Source organism: Spinacia oleracea, chromosome 4 (assembly GCF_020520425.1).
Source record: "Spinacia oleracea cultivar Varoflay chromosome 4, BTI_SOV_V1, whole genome shotgun sequence".
In the NCBI taxonomy this organism is placed as follows: Eukaryota; Viridiplantae; Streptophyta; class Magnoliopsida; order Caryophyllales; family Amaranthaceae; genus Spinacia; species Spinacia oleracea.
This window is the reverse complement of record NC_079490.1, coordinates 20,235,461-20,259,571: the sequence shown is the minus strand read 5'-3', so window position 1 is coordinate 20,259,571 and position 24,111 is coordinate 20,235,461. Positions and strand designations below refer to the sequence as shown.

Genomic DNA, 24,111 nt, shown 5'->3' with positions numbered 1-24,111 from the left:
TACAATCCTGTAATTGAAAAAGTTGCAAAGCAACCTTTTTGGAATTAGAGGATTCATCCCAATCCTGTATTTCAATCCTCTTACTTCCAAACACTTAGAATCAGGTCCGGTCCTGACATTTTGAGGGCCCTAGGCGAAATAAGGGATTAGGGCCCCTTTCGAAATGATATGTCTTTAACTGAAATAATGTACTTCATAATTATTAATATTTTGTTAAATTCATTATATTGTTGAATTCAAATCAATAAAAAATTATTATATCTCCTTTGCATGATCCTAGAATTCAAAATCCTGCTCTAGTCAATCTCTTGAAATATTTCACTATAATAAATACTTACTTAATTACAAAATAATTAATATGCATAAAGATATTTTTATTTTTTTAAATAAAGGTTCATTTTGAGCATATAAAAGTATCACTTAATTTTGTCATCATTAAAATTTGATATTCATTTTAAAACTTATAGACCCATAGTCCATCAAATAAGCATTTTTTTCGCCCACATATAGTTACATCGATTAGAACTGAGTACTAAAAGTCAAATACTACGTACATAAACTCAATGTAAAACTTAATTATCTTGTAAAGAATTAAAGGATAGAGCTAATACAAATAAAGGGTTTGAATAATTGAGACACTATACGTACAAAGTATTATAAATGAGAAAATTAGTTGCTAAAAAATAAATTTAAATAAAAAATTACATAAACAAGCTAACAAACACAAAAATAAAAATATTGACAAAGTTAAAAAAAGAAAAGAGTTGAGCGAATAAAGGAAGTCAACAAGAAAAACAATGAAGGAACGAATAAACAAAATAATAAAGACATAGAGGGGAGTCGAACCCTAGACCTATGATAGGTATCAAAACATTACCACCTACTTTCTACCAATAAGCTAAGGAAATAACATGTGTATTTAATGTGTATTACTAATACTAATTTACTGGACATGCTATAATTTTGGGCCCCTTTCCGCCTTGGGCCCTAGGCGGTCTCACCCCTTGCCTACCCCCTAGGGCCGGGCCTGCTTAGAATAGAGGATTGAATTGGTCAAACCTCTAAAATGGATCTGGCCAATCTTCTAACAACCAAACAAAACAATGGACAAATCATGCACAAATAAGTACGAGTGAGCAAAAAGTTAGGGTACCCTGAATCGGAAACGAAACCTGATGTTCAGGTTTTGGATAACAAATTTGAGAATTTGTTGCAACATGTTCATGTTCTCAATTTTTGGAATGGGTACCCTGTACACAATAATTCTAACATGGAGTACCCGAATGAAAGAAGAGAACCATATAAAATTTCTTCATATGCCCAAAACATAAAACAAACCGAGCTAATTTTTGAAAAATATAAACACGTAATTGCAACTTAAGGCCAAGCTATAAAACAATCAAAACCCAAATCACAAAGTAGATATTTTTTCAATAAATTAACAATAATTAATTTAAAATGGTAAAATTAAAGGGTACCTGAACCAGTACCTATTGCAACAGGTTCTGGTTCCAGTTACGATTTTGGTTTCGGTTCATGAAAATTTGAGATGGTACCCTATTGTGCTCACCCCTACGAATAAGTAAAATTTTTAACAAAAACATGAAACTTTCGTAAAAGGAAAATATTGCAATATCTTAAAAGACAGAAGATTACAAGAGACATATTACAATTGAAGGCAGGGAAAAACAAGAACAAAATACATACATATTACAAATATTTACAGGGAGGAAGGGGAGCATCACAAAGGCCAAGATTATGCGAAAATGCAGAAGCAGGAATAGTTAAGTTATGGGGTGGAATTCTTCCTTTAAGCTGATTCATTGAGACATCGAATACTTGCAGCTCCTTGGAATTCAAAACTTGGGCTGGAATACTTCCAGTCAACTTGTTACCAGACAGTAAAATCTTCGTTAGGGACTCAGCTTTCCCAAGGTCTCGGGGAATTTTTCCTGTTAATTGGTTATTCGCCATCTCCAAAACTCGTAACTGGGACATAAAGCGTATCGAATTTGGTATGAATCCTTCCAACGGATTATTGGACAAGATCAACGAATCCATGTAGTTCAAAGAGTACATTATACCTATGTTTTTGTCAATTGGACCAGTGAATCTATTGCAAGACAAGTCGATGGAATTGTAGCTTGATCCTTCTTTATCAAAGATCGTATTCAAGGAACCAGAGAAATTGTTTGAGTGAATATCAAGGACATAGAGACTTGTGAGATTCAAATATTCTACTGGAATTTCAGAGTAAAATCTATTATTGGATATATTAAGGAACAGTAAGGATCTCATGTTCCCTATCGAAGAAGGCAACTTTCCTGTTAGTTGATTTCTCGATAAATCCAGGTTTAGTATATTTTCCTGACAAAGTTGAGGAGGGAACAGGCCACTGAGTTGATTGTTTGACAAATTCAAATAATGGAGGTCCTTGAAATTGCCAAAACTTGAAGGTATTTCGCCAACAAAATGGTTATTTGATAATACCATTGAGCTTATTGTGGATAGATTTCCTATACTCGAAGGCAACTTTCCAGTGATCCTATTGTTCTCTAAACTAATACTAGTCATTTTGACGAGATTGCCAATGGAATATGGTACAACACCACTCAAGTTGTTATAACTCAAATCCAAAGATTCTAAGGACACAAGGTTGCCAATGGAATTAGGAATGGGTCCAGTGAGTTCATTTTCGTTAAGTTGAATATAGTTCAAATTGGAGAGTTTTCCTATGGAATTTGGTATTTGTCCAGTGAGTTTATTATGTGTAAAGGCTAAAAATTGTAATTGGGAGAGTTCAGTTAGGGAATCTGGTATATTTCCATTAAACTGGTTATATGATAAACCTAGAACTACGAGGTGCTTTAGTTTGCCAATACTATCAGGTATATTTCCATTAAATTGGTTATATGATAAATCTAGAGATGTGAGGTGCTTTAGTTTGTCAATACTATCAGGTATACTTCCTTTGAACTGGTTATTTGACAAGTCTATAGATGTGAGTTGTGTAAGTTTGCCAATACTATTTGGTATACCACCAGAGAATGAATTACTGCTCAGGTCGAGTTCCTGTAGTGAGATCAGGTTTAAGATGGAAGATGGTATTGAGCCAGAGATATTATTACGGAATAAACGCAATATAGAGAGTGACTTGATTGATTGAAAATATGAGGATGGTATAGTTCCGGAGAGCCTATTAAGAGAAAGATCAAGAGATTTCAACTTATGGAGTTTAGCAAATGATATTGGTATTGAACCAGTGAACAAGTTTGAAGCAAGAGAAATTGTGGTCACCTGTGATAAATGGCCTAGTTGAGGTGGGATGGGACCTCTAAACCCGCTGGGTTCAAGGTCGTAATATTGTTGAAAAAGGTAAAGGTCAAGGACACGAAGATATGTAAGATTGCCAAGAAAAGGAGAGAGTGTACCGTTTAGGTTGACAGAGTCGAATTTTTGCGCAAAGGTTCGAGATCGGAATGGGGAGAGGTTAACAACCCTTCCGTTGGCAGCATCACATTTGACACCATACCAGGTTGCACAACAGTCGGTCTTGGCGACCCATGTTGCTAGGTTGCCTCTAGTCTCATACTCAATCCTCTGCTTGAAATCAAGCAATGCCTCTTCATCTATGGCATTGCAGGATTCTATCAGAAGAGGACGGAGTAAGATTGTTAGGAATATCAGAGTAAGATAAGGATTTTTAATGGTTTTCATGATTACTCCTTATTGAAATATGAGTATTGCATTTAGTTCCTACTTATCACTTGTCTATTTATAGGCGCAAATATGTTGTAAGTGGTAACTGTAACGTAATTGGGAAGCTGATACATATACCCACTGGGTATGGAATACTGCCATACCCTGGGCTCCCATTGGTTGTTTTTACACAAGCAGTTCCACATAGGATTTAAATTTAAATCTAAAATAGCAACCCCACATGGTATTTATAAATCTAAACCAATCACAGCCCAGGGTATGGCACTATTCCATACCCAGAGGGTATATGTAGCCTTTTCGACGTAAAATTGACGTTGTTAGTGCATAGAGTTAACTGATCTGTGAGCTGTCAACAATTTTAGACCTGTCAAACGGGTCGGTCGGGTCGGGTTGTAAAAATTTACTTTCGGGTTCGGGTTGAATCGGGTCGGTCACTTTCGGGTTCGGGTTTACAAATGCTTGTTCAAGACCCAGAACTTTCGGGTTCGGGTCGACCCAACGGGTTGAGAGATTTTAAAACGCGCATTATATTTTCATTAATTTAGGTGAAAAATATACAAAATATTGGCACAAGTTAACAAATTTTCCTACGAAAGTTTATATTTTGTCAAATTCAATCATAAAATGGCGTATAATTCAAATTAAAATCATATTACACAGAACAATAGTAAAAACAACGTGTCTTTTATGCTTAAATTTTCTCATAATCTCATTTATTGCTATAAATACAATGATTTTCAATCGGTCGGGTCTAAAACGGGTTCGGTCGGGTTTTGACCCATTCCTTTTCGGGTTGTTCGGGTTCGGATAAAATCGGGTTACGGGCCACAAAATCTTGTTCAGGACCCAGTATTTTCGGGTCGGGTTCGGGTCGGTTTTCGGGTCGGGTCGATTTTTGACAGCTCTAGTCAACATCAATCTATATAATATACTAAAAGAGAGGAAATCAATGTGGTGATGACAAATGTCACTCATTGATTCGCCTCTCTTAAATATTAAAAAAAAATGTCAAATATATAATTATTTCAAAGATCTAATACGTCAAATATCTAATTATTAGTTACACTAAATATGTCAAAGAATATTTAAATAATAAAACATTCTATGTATATGCTGATATCATATGTTACACAATTAGGAATTCTAACAAAGCTATAAAAAAAACTAAATACTCCGTAATTACTTTATAGATTACAAAATATATTGAGTTATATTTATATCGGTTCTATATATGTAAATGCTACATTATAATTGATGATGGAACAAGTTTGGATTTTAGATTGGGTGGACGACAAATATAAACGTAGATGATTAAATAATGTTGACTAAGGCCCCGTTTAGTTTACTTTATTTCTCATGATCTGATTTGAATTTATTTTTTCCGATCTGATCTGATCTGAATTTATTTAATGTTGTACATATATAAGGGGTGTTTGGTGTATATACACTACATAATTAAGAGATTTCCTTCCTTATTACTCACTAAACATCAAGGAAAAAGTGCATAAGCAATCTATATATCTATATAATATACTAAAAGATAGGAAATAAATGTGGTGATGACAAATGTCACTCATTGATTCGCTTCTCTTATAATATTAAAAAAAACTATTAAAAATAAATATGTCAAATATCTAATTATTTCAAATATCTAATACGTCAAATATCTAATTATGTAATAAGTTATTAGTTACACTAAATATTTCAAAGAATATTTAAATAATAAAACATTCTATGTATATGCTGATATCATATGTTTACACAATTAGGAATTCTAACAAAGCTATAAAAAAAAACTAAATACGGAGTAATTACTTTATAGATTACAAAATATATTGAGTTATATTTATATCGGTTCTATATATGTAAATGCTACATTATAATTGATGATGGAACAAGTTTGGATTTTAGATTGGGTGGACGACAAATATAAACGTAGATGATTAAATAATGTAGACTAAGACCCCGTTTAGTTCACTTTATTTCTCATGATCTAATCTGAATTTATTTTTTCTGATCCGATCTCATCTAATATGTGAATTTATCTGATTTTTCATAATTAAGATCTATATCTATATATACTCTATTAAAACACATGACGCTCGATGTAAAGCTTACACGTGTCACTATCAAGTGTTTATAATTTACATATATATCAAATAATTCTTTAAGGTAATCAATATCTTTTACAAATCCATGTTTTCATATGCGGAATATTTGGAAGCATATAATAATTCTATTACTTTGTCATACTTAACAAAAGTTTCCTAATATAATGATCTACGGAGTATTATTTTGTTAACCTTAAGTAATTATGATTTCAAACAAGTTTAAAATGACCAAATATAAATAAGAATGTATAATATCTTGTACGTAATATAACATTTTAAAAAATAGATTCGTCTTAAGAAATACAACTATTAAATGTGATATTATACAACATTGAATAATTATACATAGCTTACAAGAACAAGAAAAATATAATGTAACTTATATATTACGAAGTATAGAGTATTTAACTACGTACTACGTATTAAACAAGCAAGTTGATGCATTCACAACTAATACATCGTGCTCTCATTTTTTTTTCAAAAGTACGTCATAATTTTTGAAAATAATAATAATAAAAAAAATATGGATACTACTTCGTATTCTATATCTTATAATATTATAACATTACTTAAATAATGCATTAAGATTCTATGAATAATATACTAATTTCTAAAAATCGTCTCATTTCTATAAACTATTGATTATGATGTATACCAAATAATATATAGTAATAAACACTTCATGAAAAATATCTTTTGAAATTTCTAAATAAAAAGTAAATTTTCTATATATTCTTTTAAAAAAATCAATTTCAAAAGTAACATATGAGTATGGTAATAAAAAATAAAAAACATTTTAACATTACAAGAAAAATTGATAGCATTTTGAACATATTTAAATATTCAGTTCTACAAATAATAATACTGGTGAAATTAAAACATTTAACATTACTAAAATACAGAGTATACTTATAACATTACCGATTTATCTATAAAACGAAATATATCTTATCGAGTATATAAAATTGGTACGTGCTTCCTCAAACTATGAAAAATATGACCAAAATCAAATTCTACAATTGGTAGACTATGGTTATATATAGTCATATATGATATATGCATTATATTCATGAAGTCCAATTTAGTTTGAGATGTTAGTATTTTTGAAAATGGACACAATTGTATAATTACTTCTATTTTTTCATCTACTATAACCTAGGGTCCATACTCACTCTCACTCAATGGAATAAAAAATATCTATCTTTCTTTCTACCTACCTTCACAATATAAAATATTGAGAACCACATTTCAACAATTATAGTAAAATTATGTGTCATGATATGTGAACGCTTTAAATTGGGATGGATGGAATAGTTTAAGAATTATTTTTAAATAACGAATTAATATCAATAAATATATGCTAAAAAAATATAAGGATTAGTATAGAATTAAAAGGTGGTGTTTAAGATGAATCATGGACTATATTTGATATAAAATTACTTAAAGAACACTCTCCGCATTAAGGCTTTGTTAAGTTATTGTTAATAATATTTTTTAACTGTAGAATAATAGATTAATGTCACGAATGCAATATCATTTATGTATAAAATTTTGTACGAAATTAACTTTTTGATACGTAAATCGTGCGTCTCGCCTCGGTGGATTATAGGGATAAAAATGTATATGTCAAGCGATGATGGATTTTAGGGGGTACTGCGTTCTATTCACCTGATTTTCACTTATTTTTTATGAACTTATCTTATCTGAACTTACCTAAACTTATTAGAACTTATCACAACTTATTTTAGTTATAAATTCTACTTAGTCAACCCTTATTTTTCCAAAACATATCTTATTTGAAATTATATGAACTTATGTGAACTTATCTGGACTTATTTTTGAAATAAGGTGAACAAAACAAAGCCTTAGTCTGGAACCGCCTGCCTATGTTATCTTTCATCTTATTAATTATGAATATATCTACATCTTTTCACTACTAACTTGCATATTATATATTCTGTTTATTTACTCAATAACTCGAATCAGACAACCGGATTAAATAAGAGAAAAGAACAGTGTTTTAAAATTCAAAACTCTCCTACCAAACAAAATAAATTTGCTTGATTTAGGGGTGAGTTTGAGCCGGGTGTGGATATCTGGATGGTGAAGGAGCGGGGATGACTTTTGTTTAGTACCCCGCTAGGCAGTGGTTGGGGTTGGGATGGGAATGAGTTCCATATACTATCGTTGGGTAGTGAGGATGGAGATGACATTTTAAAGCTGGCATGGAAATGGAGGGACCATCTTCCACATGCTCCCCACTTCGGAGTAATCCTTACCTGAATAAAGTAGATGGTGTATGTAGGTGTTAATTGATCGGATAATTGGTAGATGGTATATCCAGTATTAGATGGTAAGATTATCAAAGTAAAGGTAAGTGAAAATACTTTATGTTTGACATGGTGATGAATGGGGTTCAAAATAATCTTTGTATGGAATAGGAGGGTCTCCCACAAAATTTCGTCAAATGTGATAGATTTGGTTTTAATTAGAAGAATATCTATAAGATTTATTTAGAAGACAATTGTATATAATTATAGTTTAGATTTCATGCAAAATTAATATTTAGATCATAAACTGTGCATCGCACGGGTACTATACTAGTACTACATACTAAAAGACACACTAGGAATGACACATGTCATCTCCTGGTGTGTCATTAACTTCTTTTTTTCAATAAAATTTAAATGAAAGAATCTTTTGAAATATCTAATTTCTTGATAATTTTTTCTTATTTTGTTTTTTCAAAATTACGGTTTTATGTGTATTATAACAAGAATTAACATAATATAATAATACTAATTTGAAAAATATATGTCAGTAATGGATAATCACAATTTTTATGATAGTTTTTTTTAAAAAATTATGTGTTAATATATGTCCATACCCAAACAAGCATTTATTATTATTATTATTATTTTCTTCCATTTTATGTAGCGGGTACGGGTATGGTTACAATTATGGATATCATTCAATTTTAAAAGAAATAATTACCTGATAAAGGTATGATAATTTTTTTCCCTAACTTAAGTATTTTTGTCGAAACCTAAACACCTAAGATTGCACTAATCACTTTATAATTTGAATAAATAATAAAATTCTCTAATTTTCTAACAACCCACAATAAAATTTTATATGATTTTGTTTTATAAAAAAAATATTTTAAATAAATTAGTCATAATAGAATAAATAAATTATTTAGTCCCATCCGTGCGTTGCACGAGACTTAACATGGTGAGTGACTAATTCTTAGTTTTACTTTGAATAAAACTTTATCTATTTAAGTTCAATTTTTTTAAAAAAAAAAAACAAAAAATGAATTCATTAATAAAATGTTATACGAAATCTATCCCATCCGTGCGTCGCACGGGACTTAACCTAGTACTTGACTAATTCTTAGTTTTACTTTGAATAAAACTTTATCTACTTAAGTTCAATTTTTTTTTTTAAAAAACAAAAAATGAATTCATTAATAAAATGTTATACGAAATCTATAAAAGACATCTGAATTATCAATTACCTAACAAATCGAATCAAATAAAATTCATTTTTTTGCAAAACTAAGATCATTACACGTCGAACATCTTGTATACCCTCTTACAAATCGTTGTTTGGTATAACCTTCAACGAGGTGGTCTTTTGATCTAATGTAGTTTGAAGTTGAATTATATGAGAACAATTGATTGTAGATGTAGAACATATATACGTTGCGACACCATACAAATTTCCATCTGCGAAATTAAATAACATTTTCTCCTCGTACGCCAGAAATTTAGGATCCTCTAATCTAAGAAAAATTATGCCTAAAAGGAGAAGAAAAACCCTGTCTTTCAAGGGAGAAAAGTTTCTCGCACAAGGAGGAAGCACTATCATAACCCTAAAAAACACAAACAAAATTAAAGGAAAAACCAACAAAATAAAAAGATTGGGACTTTTCACCGACAAAAGTCGACGGAAGCTCCTTCGAGATTCGCTATTAGAGGCTAGGGTTTGAGAGCGGGAGGGGAGTAAGGAGAGATCGGTAAATTTTATCCGAAGTTTAACATTATTAAACATAATTTATGAATCTGCTGCTTGTTAAGCTGAGTATTAACTTTGTCGAGCTAAGCTTGTTAACAAATATCAGTGTTCGACTCTTTAATTACTTTGTTCGAGCTAAGCTTGTTTAGTAAAAAATTTGTTCGACATCGGCATGAGCTTGCTTATTTGTACTTCAAGCTCGAGCTCTAAATCGAACGAGCTTTAACAAATGGGGTTTGCAACTCATCCTCATTTTATGAAGAAAAAGAGAAATTGAGATATGAACAGATATAGCTTTTATATTATTCTATTAAAATATATGAGCTATTAACGAGTTATAAACGAGATGTTTATGAACACTAACGAGTCTAACACAATGTTGTTTGAGCAAAGCTCGTAAATGAGCCTCAAATATTTATTCCAACTTGTTGACTTTCTTAATAAACGATCTTTGATCAAAGTTGTTCACAAATGTGTAGGCTCATTTAGTCATTTAGACCTTATGACGCTGCTGCTGCATAAATTTATACAGAGATGGCCACAATTACTAGCAACAGGGGTCATGAATCATGATACTTTGAGTAGCTTCTCTTGTAACCACGGTGTGCCAAGTTGTGCCCCAGCTGATCGACAATTACTTATTCTTAATTTTCTTAAAGACCATTCAATGAAAACCCACTTGAAGTTAGATTTTGTCCCATTTCACGGGACTTTTCAACTCGTAAAGCAGCATCACTTGAACACTCTATTCACTTTAACCCACTTGAAATTAGATTTTGTCTCATATTTGACCGATAAATATACAAGGCCCTTAAATCGGAATTTTCCGAGGTAATCTCCGAGATTAACACATGTAGTAAATCAAGTGACGATAAGGTAAATAAAAGGAATAGCAAAAGCATCAGTTAACCTTCTTCCTCTTACCCTCCCTCACTCTCTGTCGTTTCACACAATATCACCGCGAGAGCTGTTAGGTTATGATACATATAAATGAATATAAATCATGCGGAAAAACCATTAAAGTCAGGAATCCAAATTAATTGCCACATAACAATTATCATCATTAGGATGCATACTCTTTGTAGCGTGCCCTCCGTTGCTGAGCCCGAACCGAACAAGAACAAGTCTTTAGGACTCCAAGTGTCGTCCCTCCATAGAAAGTCCACAGCACGTCCAGATCCGCCTTAGGTTTGACTAACTAAAATCGCCCTTAAGGTACTATAATTTTCGGCTAATGTGAGGCAAATAAGTGACTGAATTTTTTGCTTATCTCTTTTGAATACTTGAAACTCGTTATAAATTGTGAGCATTAATCACATATTTATAGGGTATGGAAAAGGTATTGAAATCCTACTAGGAAACGAATTAATTAACTAGAATTTAATTAAAACTCTATTAATTAATTTATCCATTAGGAATAGGAATTTAATCATTAAACGAATCCTACACGATTTAGGTTTCGTACGGAAGCACAAACACTCACACTCACATGACCCGCATGCGCGCAGGCCATGCCCGCGCAAAGCCCACGGAGCTATCTACGAAGCCCACGAAGCTGCCGCAGCCTAGGCGCGCGCTGGGCCTGCCTTGCGGTGGGCCTGGCGTAGCCTTGGGCTGTTTGTGTGGCGCGCCATGCTTGCTGGACGTGGGCCTGGCTTTGCGTTGGGCCTTTGTCTAGCAAGCTCGTCCGATGCTAATTCGTACGACGCGCTTCCGATTAATTCCCCGATTCTGGAATTCATTTCCGATACGAACAATATTTAACATTTCCGATTCCGGAATTAATTCCCGTTTCGAACGAATATTTAATATTTTCGTTTCCGGAATTATTTTTCCAATTCCGATAATATTTCCGATTCCGACAATATTTCCGTTTCCGGCAATATTTCAGATTCCGGCAATATTTCCATTTCCGATAATATTTTCCGATACGTACCATGTTTCCGTTTCCGGCAACATCTACGACTTGGATAATATACGATCCATATTTCCGTTTCCGGCAATATCATCGTTTCCGGAGTATTCATTTATTTGCCTTTGACGATCTCAGCTCTCACTGAAACCAAGATCCGTCGATTCCGAATATCCATAGATGGAGTATTTAATGCAATTAAATACTTGATCCGTTTACGTACTATTTGTGTGACTCTACGGGTTCAGTCAAGAGTAAGTTGTGGATTAATATCATTAATCCACTTGAACTGAAGCGGCCTCTAGCTAGGCATACAGTTCACTTGATCTCACTGAATTATTAACTTGTATAATTAATATTGAACCGCATTTTATTAGACTTACCATTAAATGCGTACTTGGACCAAGGGAATTATTTCCTCTAGTCTCCCACTTGTCCTTAGGGACAAGTGTGCATTTCCTAATTCCTTTGTCACTTGATGCTTGCTCTTAAACATAAGGTAAGAGTTGTCATCCTTATTATGTCCAGAGGTGTTTCTCGGTTTCAGAGTTCAACTGATCAAATAAACAGATAATCATAGCCTATGATTCATCTGAGCACGGCCATGCATTTTACAGTTTCTAGCTCTCCGAGTGGCCTTGTACAACTTTCAGCATCTCATCCCGATTTATGGGAGGACAATCCCAATCTTGCGATCTTGAGATTAGACTTCGTTTGATAGGTGATTACCCGAGCGTTGCCTTTATAGCCTCCTTTTACGGTGCGACGGTTGACAACGTCAAAGTAAGCAGTTCTCAAACAAGTAATCTCAAATCACTCAGGTATTGAGGATTAGTGTCTAATAATTTTAATGAAATTTACTTATGACAGATTTTCATCTCTTACAGTAAAGTTTCATAGGTCTGTCCGATACTAGTCTTCCCAAAGTAAGTATCTATGCAAATGATTACGACATTGCCATGTCCACATAGTTCAAGAAACAGAACTACTAGTCATCTTGCATTCTAGTCGTCTAACGTTTTCTATGCGTCCATACTTATAGAAAACTCCGACCAGAGACCATTTTCAACTTTTGACATTCAAGTTCACTTGATAGACATTTCACTAGAGGAAAAATCCTCATAAGTGGCTCATCAAAAGTTGCTCTTATCAAACAAGGGCAACCTTTAACAAATAAAAAATTAAAAAATTAAAAAAAATTAAAAAAAGATTTCCAACCAAAACGTGAAGCGCAACTTTTGCCCAAAAAAAACATTTTGCTCCCCTTCACCTTTCTCTTCCTCTCTTCACCGTCTGGTTTCGCCGACCACCTTTCTTCACGTTACTTGCCCGCCCCGTTGTTTCTTCAGAAACGTCTCTCTTTTCACACCCAGAAAACGCCGCCCTCTCTCCTCCGATCGACGCTTTGACCCTCTGAATCACAAAGTGTCAACTCACTACTGGGGGTATGTCACACTTTTTCAAATTACTATTCAGCTTTATAGTCGTAATAAATGAATATGATTTCAACATGTTTGTTATATTATATGCCTTCCCAGATCATTTTGATGCCTGAAACTTTATCAAGTATTTGAAATTTGATCTGATTTTTCTGGGTTTTGGAATTTTGGCGATCTGCCTCTCCTTTTAGCTGGGTTATAGTCATTTTTTTTGAGAACTTTGGCATTTTTTGTTGATTTGGGATCATTGTAGATCCAATGTAGATTGTGGGTATCGTAGGATTGTTGCTCTATTTGATTTTGGGTATTTATTTGGTGGGTTTTGTTTTGTGATTTCCCTTATACATTTAATTGATTTGTGTGATTTGAATTTGCTACTTTTTTATTTGATTTGTGCCCCTATGCTCTTGTTTTTGAAGAGAGGTATTTTGTGTGTTTGTTTTGGGTTTTGTTGGTGGATATCCATGTACATTATACACTGTGTTGTCGGGGAAACATGTATTGTGTTGAAGTTTTTGAGACGTTTTTTGAATTGATTTCTATTACTGCTCGGCGTTTATGGAATACATTGCTTGATTGCCTGAATCAGTGAAGTTTTTCGGGTTGAACGGTCATGGTTTGATACTTTGCCTTTGACCCTTGTGAAGAACATTGCAAACATTTATTAGAATTGGTGAATAGATATCTGGTGGTGAATAGGAAAATCTTAGGTTTCTAGTTGTTCCACTGTTGCCACTTCTGTTCAGTTGAAAGGCTATGCATTATACTCAAAGCTTTCAAGGATTGATATGAACCTCATTCTATTTGGAAATGCAGTTTTTGAAAATGAATATGATCTTAGCTTTTATCTAGAGGGAATTGGAACGCAGTTGTTGCTGGTCCAAGAACCAATGGGATAGCTAATTAAGTGAGAGTTATTTTAGCATGAGAAAGTAAAACTACATTACCAGTATGTGAGTATTTTAGCCGTTTTTATTTAAGGGTGTGCATTGTTCTCTTTGCCTTTTCCCCAAGGCCAATCTCATGGAGTTAGGGATGGGGCAAGTAATTATGGTGTTGTTGTGCCAACATATTTTGAACAGAAAAGAACGCAGAAACTTCTTCTTCTCGGACTTGAGGGGTCTGGAACTAGCACAATCATCAAACAGGTATGTACGAGTGATTCATGTTCAATTTCTGAAGAAAGTTTTTCAGTTTGATTGCATGTAACACCAGTAAACTCTCGAGGCTTGCTTATCACAAAGTATTTAAGTTTTTGATTTAGTGGGATCTCTTTTGTTGCTGATTGAAAAATCAAGTGCCCGCAAAAACCATTGCTTTTGATAGCATTAAGATTTAAGAGGTTTTTGTAAGTTCGAAGGTCAAATGCCCAAACTTGATCGAGAACTTTTCTGAATGAAGTTCAGTTTTCTTATCTATGTTATGGATGAAAATAAGGCTCATAGTAATTTATTGCAATTTGTCTATATCTGTTGGGCTCACGTTACAATGTATGACAGGCCAAGTTTTTGTATGGGAACACGTTTACTGAAGAAGAACTGCAAGATATTATATTGATGATTCAGAGCAATATGTATAAATATCTAAGTATATTGCTTGATGCAGGAGAGAGGTTTGAGGAAGAAGACATGGCAAAGATGCAGATACAAGAAGCACATGACGGAGATAGTGAATCAGGTAATAACTTAATATCAATTAGATATTCCCATTAAACTATAGACGGAAAGTACAAATTTCTCCACTGCTTTCCTGCCTTTCTCTATCTTGTCATCTTATATTCTGCACTTTCTGCCTAGTTATTGCACACTATTAAGAATATTGTTTTCGTAATTGCATTGGTGTCCTGTAAAGACTACTAATATGACATGCATTGGTGTCTAAAGTAATACTTCATTGTGTCTTAACTGTAAAGTAAGAGCATTGGTATCCTATGGAGTCCAATAATTGAAGGAGGGAACAATGCTTAATATATGATGGTAAAGGGGTGTGATTGAAATCCTGTAGAACTGTTCTTCCATGTTTTCTTAATTAATGAAAGCTTGTCTTTCATGCCATTTTCTGCTTTTGATTTCTTGTGGTATTGTGAGCATGAAAAGATAATCATTTTTTTTCCAAATAACCCTTTGAGAAGTTATATTTTGGTGGACAGTGAGAGGCAAGTTGTTTATGTTTGTGACTAAGATAGTTTGTTCTCGATTAAACTCTATTTTGGTGCTAACTCTTCTTAAGCAATATAGTTTAATTAAAAAAAACAATCTTAATCTCAAACATCAGTAAAACCTAATTCCCATCCCCTCATAATCTTTTATGGTAAAATCTGTAGGGCTAATTAGTTGTTTCTTGCTGGTTCTGCAACTAACAATCTCATTACTTCCTGTTGCAATTCTGTAATAATAAGCATCTTTACTCAGCTAACAGACTTTTATCATTCCTTAAAACTAGTACCAGTATATCTGCAGTTCAAGTTTCATATAACAACAAGCGGGTCTGTGAAGTAAGTTCCGATAGGATCAGCAAATTGCAAATTGCCAACAAGTTCCGATAGAACTTGTAGTTGCATTCAGATGTGGAGGGAAGCTGCGGAAGCTCTTGATTGATCTGGGAAATTCTGGAAAGATACTGGGAGTTCAGGTATGTTGTTTATGCATATGATGCTTCTGCAATGTTGTGATAAACTTACAAGTTCCTGTAGAAAATCAGTAAGCAAATATAGGGAAGTTGAATGCTTTGGATTGATGAAGATGAGAGTTACAGAGACCAGGATACAAAATAACAGCTTGAGGCTGTCAATCTCCAAATACAATGACTTTAGGTCACTACTCTCTAAAGTCTCTACACAAATTACACAATGAAAACTACTGCACTACCTTTCCCCTATTTTAGTTGCACTACACTACCAACTACCCTGACATGTCTCTTCTGGCTTCTTGTCTTGCTGCTGCCTCTTAATGCTTCCTTGGCCTCATTCTCTACTGCTCTCTTTTTCCTCTTCTGGTGTAGGTAATTGTCACTGGAGCGCGCTGCCAAGTCGTCACAAATGTGCAACTAAGGATATAACCACTGTAAATGCAACTAAGGATATAATCAATGTATCTAATAAATCCCTACCTCAATAATCAAACGATAAAGCTATAGAAAAAAAAAGATGAGTCGTTTAGTTTCTAATAACCATTCTTGAGTATTAATGAGTTCTGTAATATGCAATGAAACCTAGGCTCATGGAATCATGCACTATTAAAGACATTAGAACGACATCCTAAAGTTACTAACAACCAGATGAACTTATTTCCAGTGGATAAATCATGTCCTTATGGAGAATCTCACAACCATCTAAATCCAACTCGTGTTGATGATAAAGACATTAGGTTTAATCAATACTAAGTTACATCTAACTTTGCATCAATAAGCTAAAGCAATAAGATTTAGTTAGTGAAGTTGTTACTACGTGCTTTCAGTTTTGTGCTAATGTTGGTTCCATTTGCTCTCCTTTAATAAAGTTGGTTGGTAATATTTCAACTTGCAGTTTATGTCAAGGGCATTTGGTTGAGAGGACATGCAACATGATAAAAGATGCGAGGCTCTGCTGTGAACCAGGTCAAAAGCCTACAGGCAGTTCAGGAGTGGCACCTGATGCAATGTAATCTTTTTCACTTTTTGCCAGTAATCGCAGTGTAAATTAGCAGCAGATCTGATCAGCTTCTGATCTGATCAGCAGCAGATCAGCAGCAGCAGATCAGATCAAAAGCTGATCAGATCAGCAGCAGATCATCAGCTGATATGAGTAGTCTCTGATCTGATCCGCTACTGATCTGCTGCTGATCAGATCAGCAATAGTAGATCAACAACTGATCTGATCAAAACATCGAATGCTAGTTATGATGATTTATGTGATTGTAGAATTAACTCGAATACCGTTACTGTTATTGGCTTTGCCTAAATCTAAGGATAAGTTAGCATATTCCTTGAAAAGATGAGTATATTTGTACGAGGCGCCAAATGTTTTGTTCGAAGGAAAGAAAAAAGTAGAAGGGACTAGGAAGAGGGGGATAAGATGTGATCCTTAGATGTCATATTTTGACTAAAACAGGAGTTTTCGCTCCCAACTCTCAACTTATGAACCAAAATAAGAATTCTTAGCCCTTTACATGTTTAAAATAATTAGTATTAGGTTATCAATCCTCATTCTCATCTACTTTGGTCAATTTATGCACATTTAAAGCTCGTTCAATCCTTACATTTCATATTTTGAAAAAAATAGCCGTTTTTGCTCCCAACTCTTAACTCATGAACCAAAATAGGAATTATTACCCCTTTACATGTTTAATATATTTAGTATTAGGTTTTCAATCCTTATTCTCATCTACTTTTGTAAATTTATGCACATCTAAGGCTCTTTCGATCCTTACATGTCATATTTTGACTATAAAAGTTGTTTTCGCTCCCAACTCTCAACTAATGAACCAAAATAGGAATTATTTACCCTTTACATGTTTAAAATACTTAGTATTAGGTTTCCAATCCTTATTTTCATCTACTTTGGTCAATTTATGTACATTTAAGGCTCGTTCGATCCTTACATGTCATATTTTGACTAACATAGCCATTTTCGCTCCCAAGTCTCAACTAATGAACCAAAATAGGAATTCTTAACCCTTTACATGTTTAAAATACTTAGTATTAGGTTGCCAATCCTCATTCTCATCTACTTTGGTCAATTTATGCACATTTAAGGCTCGTTTGATCGTTATATGTCATATTTTGACTAAAATAGTTGTTTTCGCTCCCAACTCTCAACTAATGAACCAAAAGGTTTAGAATTTGACTAAAATGTTTAGAATTTGAATATAAGTTCGTTTGTTGATAGTTGGGATCGCAAATGCCATTTTTGGCCATAAATGACCTATATCGACCCAAATGACCCATAGGCGTGCATAACGAACTTAAAGGGAGTCTTATAAACATATAACTAATCATATGAATCATGGAAAACGTTTAGAATATGGAAATTGGTTCGTTTATTGGTAGTTGGGATCGAAAATGCCATTTTGGCCATAAATGGCCTATATCGACCCAAATGACCCTTAGGCTTGCATAACGAACTTGAAATGAGTTTCATAAACATATAAATAATTATATAAATAATGAAAAAGGTTTAGAATGTGGATATAGGTTCGTTTGTTGGTAGTTGGGATCGAAAATGCCATTTTTGGCCATAAATGACCTATATCGACCCAAATGACCCATAGGCGTGCATAATGAACTTAAAATGAGTCTTATAAACATATAATTAATCATATGAATCATGAAAAACGTTTAGAACATGAAAATAGGTTCGTTTGTTGGTAGTTGGGATCTAAAATGCCATTTTTGGCCATAAATGGCCTATATCGACCCAAATGACCCTTAGGCTTGCATAACGAACTTGAAATGAGTTTCATAAACATATAACTAATCATATGAATCACGAAAAAGGGTTAGAATGTGGAAATAGGTTCGTTTGTTGGTAGTTGGTATCAAAAATGCCATTTTTGGCCATAAATGACCTATATCGACCCAAATGACCCATATGCGTGAATAACGAACTTGAAATGAGTTTTATAAACATATAACTAATCATATGAATCATGAAAAAGATTTAGAAAGTCTCCTTAGGTTCATTTGTTGATATTTGGGATCGAAAATGTCATTTTTGGCCAAATATGATCTATATCGAGCCAAATGAGCCTTAGATGTGCATAAAGAACGTGAAATGAATCTTAGTACACTCAGAAAGTTGATTACGCGACCAATATAATTTATGTTTTCGCAGATGAAACTTAATTTAATTTATTGGTTTGCATGTGTGTTGTTCTTTTAAAGGTTTTCAAAACTCCAAGGGAGGGGACCTTTACCAAAGAGGAGTTGGATGAAGTTCGAGACAAGTGGGCTACTTACTTCAACGATTGTGAACTACCCTCAGTGTAATAAATAGAGCAGACTTGTAGTTATCCGTGACTCTTACATTATTTGTTATTTATCGATTTAATTAATTACATTTGAATTAATTCCGTAATATTATTGGAAATTTAAAATTTATATCATTTTTGAGAATGTCAAGCTGATGAAACAGAAATTATATTGCAAAATCAGAAATTATATTGCAGAATATTAGAAATTATATTGCAGATTTTTTTTTTTTTTTTTAAAAATAAAAACTCAAAAGTTGCCTTTGTTTGCAACAAGAGCAACTTATGTGCAGCTTATAAGGTGCCCTTGTTTGCAACAAGGGAAACTTATGTGAAGCTTATAAGTTTCCCTTGTTGCAGCAAGGGCAACTTATAAGTTTCACATAAGTTGCCCTTGTTGCAAACAAGGGCACCTTATAAGATTATAAGTTGCCATTGTTAAGGGCAACTTTTGATAATTTTACAAAAGTGACCCCCCCATTGGTGGCACTTACGAAGGGCAACTTATAAGCCACTTTTAAGAGCAACTTATGAAGTTTTTCCTCTAGTGTTTCTTAGTCACAGGACTGGTCCTGACAGTCTATCTTGAATACATCGTCAAATTGAAGGGACTCATCATTTAATAAACCACGAATTAAATGGAAAAATGAATTCTATTCATTAATGTGAATGATTAACCAATAATGTTTTACAAAGTATTAAACTCTAAAACTTTAAAACATTAAATAAGGACATTAAAGCCATTCTCCAACATGCTTGATTCCCATAGCTGCAGTGTGCGAGTTGTGCTTCGCCTGCGGCAGAGGTTTAGTCAATGGATCTGAGATGTTGTCATCAGTTCCAATCTTGCTTATCTCGACTTCTTTTCTTTCAACGAACTCTCGTAGAAGGTGAAATCTACGAAGTACATGCTTGACTCTCTGGTGGTGTCTACGCTCCTTTGCCTGTGCAATAGCTCCATTATTATCACAATAAAGAGCTATTGGTCCTTTAATGGAGGGGACTACACCAAGTTCACCTATGAACTTCCTTAGCCATATAGCTTCCTTTGCTGCTTCATGTGCAGCAATGTACTCCGCTTCAGTTGTAGAATCCGCAATGGTGCTTTGCTTAGCACTTTTCCAGCTTACTGCACCTCCGTTGAGGCAGAAGACAAGCCCAGACTGTGATCTGAAATCATATTTGTCGGTTTGGAAACTTGAGTCCGTATAGCCTTTAACAATTAATTCATCATCTCCACCATAGACTAGGAAATCATCTTTGTGCCTTTTCAGATACTTCAAATTGTTCTTGGCAGCAGTCCAATGTGCCTCTCCTGGGTCGGACTGGTATCTGCTCGTAGCACTGAGTGCGTACGCAATATCCGGGCGTGTACATATCATAGCATACATTATTGAACCAATCAATGATACATATGGAATCCCATTCATTCGTCTGCGCTCATCTAGTATTTTTGGGCACTGAGTCTTGCTTAGAGTCATTCCATGAGACATGGGTAGGTAGCTTCTCTTGGAGTCTGCCATATTGAACCTTTCAAGCACCTTATTGATATAAGTGCTTTGACTGAGTCCAATCATCTTCTTAGATCTATCTCTATAAATCTTGATGCCCAGTATGTACTATGCTTCTCCTAGATCCTTCATCGAAAAACATTTCCCAAGCCAAATCTTGACAGAGTTTAACATAGGAATGTCATTTCCGATAAGTAATATGTCATCGACATATAATACTAGAAAAGAAATTTTGCTCCCACTGACCTTCTTGTATACACAAGATTCGTCTGCGTTCTTGATGAAACCAAAGTCGCTGACTGCTTCATCAAAACGTATATTCCAGCTCCTTGATGCTTGCTTCAATCCGTAGATTGATTTCTTAAGCAAAGCGGTTTTGACATCCATCTGCCATATTTCGTAATCGTAATATGCAGCGATTGCTAACATTATCCGAATAGACTTTAGCATTGCAACTGGTGAAAAGGTTTCATCGTAATCCACACCGTGGACTTGCCTGTAACCTTTTGCAACCAATATATCTTTGAAAACTTTAAGTTTCCCATCCTTGTCCTTTTTTAGTTTGAAAACCCATTTGCTTCCTATGGCTTGGTAGCCATCTGGCAAATCGACCAAATCCCAAACTTGGTTTTCAGACATGGAGTCTAATTCAGATTGCATGGCTTCTTGCCATTGCTTGGAGCTAGGGCTCGTCATAGCTTGTTTGTAAGTCGCAGGTTCATCACTTTCAAGTAATAGAACTTCATCTCGTTCGTCAAAATACCTAAGTACCTTTCCGGTTGAGATCTATATCTTTGCGATCTACGCGGGGTTACATTTCTAGATGGTCCTTGATTCTCACCAGATACTTCTAAAGATCTATGAGTTTCATCCTGAATGTCATCTTGAGCATTCTCTAGAGTTTGTTGTTCGACTCGAATTTCTTCGAGGTCTACTTTTTTCCCACTTGTCATTTTGGAAATGTGATCTCTTTCCAAAAAGATACCATCTCGAGCAACAAACACCTTGTTCTCAGATGTATTGTAGAAGTAATACCCCTTTGTTTCCTTTGGATAGCCCACAAGGATACATTTGTCAGATTTTGGATGAATTTTGTCTGAAATTAATCGTTTGACGTATACTTCACATCCCCAAATCTTAAGAAAAGACACTTTTGGAGGCTTTCAAAACCATAACTCATATGGAGTCTTTTCAACAGCTTTAGACGGAGCTCTATTTATAGTGAGTGCCGCTGTATTTAGTGCATGTCCCCAAAATTCTATTGGAAGTTCGGCCTGACCCATCATTGATCTAACCATGTCTAGCAAGGTTCTATTCCTCCGTTCCGACACACCGTTCCATTGAGGTGTTCCAGGAGGAGTCAATTCTGATAGAATTCCACATTCTTTCAGATGGTCATCAAATTCATAGCTCAGATATTCACCGCCTCTATCAGACCGCAGTGCCTTACTCTTCTTGCCTCATTGATTCTCTATTTCACTCTGAAATTCCTTGAATTTGTCAAAGGATTCTCTATTTCACCCAAGAAGTTGAATTAGCAAGTATACAGTCTATAACGAAAATACCTGAAGATGGAATAACTGTTCCGTTCTTCTGATCTTCCTTAAGCTTTGGACATTCTCTCTTGTAATGGCCTATTCCATCACAATAAAGACAACTTGATGTGGACTTGTCCTGCTTTGTCTTCTTTCTTGACTCAGCATTGCCCTTTGACTTTCCACCTTTCTTGAAAGGTCTCCCTTTAGCCTTGAGTAAATCTTTGGGTTCACAGTCGAGTATTATCTCAGCCTTTCTGACAAGGTGAACAAACTCTGCAACTGTTTCTTCTCTTGGTTCACTTAGGTATAGTTGCTTGAAGCGACCAAACCCACTGTGCAGTGAATTGAGTAAGATAGAGACTGTCATCCTTTCGCTTATTGGTGTTCCTAGTAGACTTAGGCGATCAAAATATGAAAGCATAAGCTCCACATGGAACCTTAGTGGGACGCCTACCCTTTGTTTAGTGCGAAGGAGCTGAACATGTGTTTCTTGGACCTCCATCCTAAAACACCTGTTAGGAGAACCAACCTTTAGACCAGACAATGAACTCATGGACGTTTAGGTCCCTGTCCTCTCTGTTTCCACGACAGATATCCTCAGATTCTTGATGAGCGTAAAAGGTTCGTAAGCAACAAACCTTCTAGCCCATTCATCAGGGATATTGTACAGCATGAGACTCATAACCTTTTTGAGATCTGCATCCCAGGCGGAAAATCTTTCAGGGGTCATGTCTCTGGCATAGTAGCTTGGCATGGGATGTAACAGTACATACTCAAGTCCATTGAGTTTGACTACTTCACCTAGCTTAGCTTCCCATTCAAGAAAATTTGTTAGGTTCTGCTTGACCATAAGCTCAGAACCCATGATGATGTTTTGATTGTTGTTTTCCATAGTTAAAACTACAATTGAAAAAGAATAAACAAATAAATAACCATTCACAGTTTCTCTTAATAAACTTTAAATTCTAGCATACATGCATAATTTATTATTTATTAAGCATTTATTCAAGTTATGTGTTCCGGCAGGTGTGAATAAAATGATTCCAAGATCCTTAAATCATTGAAGAATTAAGCACATTATATATTTAAACTTAATTCTAAAATATTTTAAGTAAGCAAAGCTTTTGCTAATAGTCTAGAAACTACTCTTGGTTGATAGGTACGTCTAAGAACTTATTTGGTAAACCTATCGCATTTGCCACGACATAAAATGACTCCTTATTTATATCGTTGAGTTTCACCAAAACTAACTTGTACTCACAATTATTTGTGTACCTTACCCCTTTAGAATCATTAAGTAACACCTCGCTATGGCGGAAAACTATTACTAAGATTGATGTAAAGGTTATCCAAGTAAGTGTTATTTTGGCATGGCACCTTTTAACTCAATTTTAAAGTTTGGAACTTAAGGCTCTTACTATGTTGGTTAGATTTTAAGTGAACTAAAATCCTTAATCATGCAACATAATCAAGCCATAATCTCATGCATAATTAAGGCATATTTAAAGCAATAAATAACTTAAAACATGCATAAGATATAAATGTGATCTAGTATGGCCCGACTTCATCTTGAAGCTTCAACTTCAAAGTCCGTCTTGAAAATGGATTGGAAACTTCGTCTTGAATTCTCCATGGGAGGCGCCATTTTTTTCAAATAGGATAAGATATAATTAAACTAATTACAACTATTTGATGGTACGCAGACCATATTTAAATTGAAAAAACTTTGGTGCATTAGACCAATATTACATTCAAATTAATGGTACGTAGACCATATTTTCTATCCTATTTGGGCCATACTAGTCACTTTTCAATAACCTGCAAAACAGTACATATGCAATATATACCAATCACCCATTCATTATCATGAATGGCCCACATAGCTGGTTAGTAGAACATATTATGCATCACATAA

The 24,111-nt window shown here is 34.4% G+C and overlaps 1 protein-coding gene and 1 long non-coding RNA gene across 7 annotated transcripts; one reads left to right on the top strand and one right to left on the bottom strand.

The window, feature by feature from the left end:
• Window positions 1-1,710: 1,710 nt before the first annotated feature.
• LOC110794692 (probable leucine-rich repeat receptor-like protein kinase At1g35710) lies at window positions 1,711-3,717 on the bottom strand. The gene has a single exon (XM_021999658.2). It carries the CDS (start codon window positions 3,715-3,717, stop codon window positions 1,711-1,713), a length of 2,007 nt encoding a protein of 668 aa, XP_021855350.2.
• Window positions 3,718-13,004: 9,287 nt separating this feature from the next.
• LOC130459664 (uncharacterized) lies at window positions 13,005-19,337 on the top strand. Of its 6 annotated transcripts, none has more exons than XR_008919228.1 (5): window positions 13,005-14,350; window positions 14,808-14,879; window positions 15,645-15,833; window positions 16,726-16,839; window positions 19,062-19,337. It is a non-coding gene; the product is annotated as an uncharacterized lncRNA (long non-coding RNA). The 6 variants fall into 6 exon arrangements; XR_008919230.1 differs by lacking the exon at window positions 19,062-19,337 and having other exon boundaries at window positions 13,005-13,208; window positions 14,217-14,350; window positions 16,726-18,647; XR_008919229.1 differs by lacking the exon at window positions 19,062-19,337 and having other exon boundaries at window positions 13,005-14,155; window positions 14,285-14,350; window positions 16,726-18,647.
• Window positions 19,338-24,111: the final 4,774 nt, after the last annotated feature.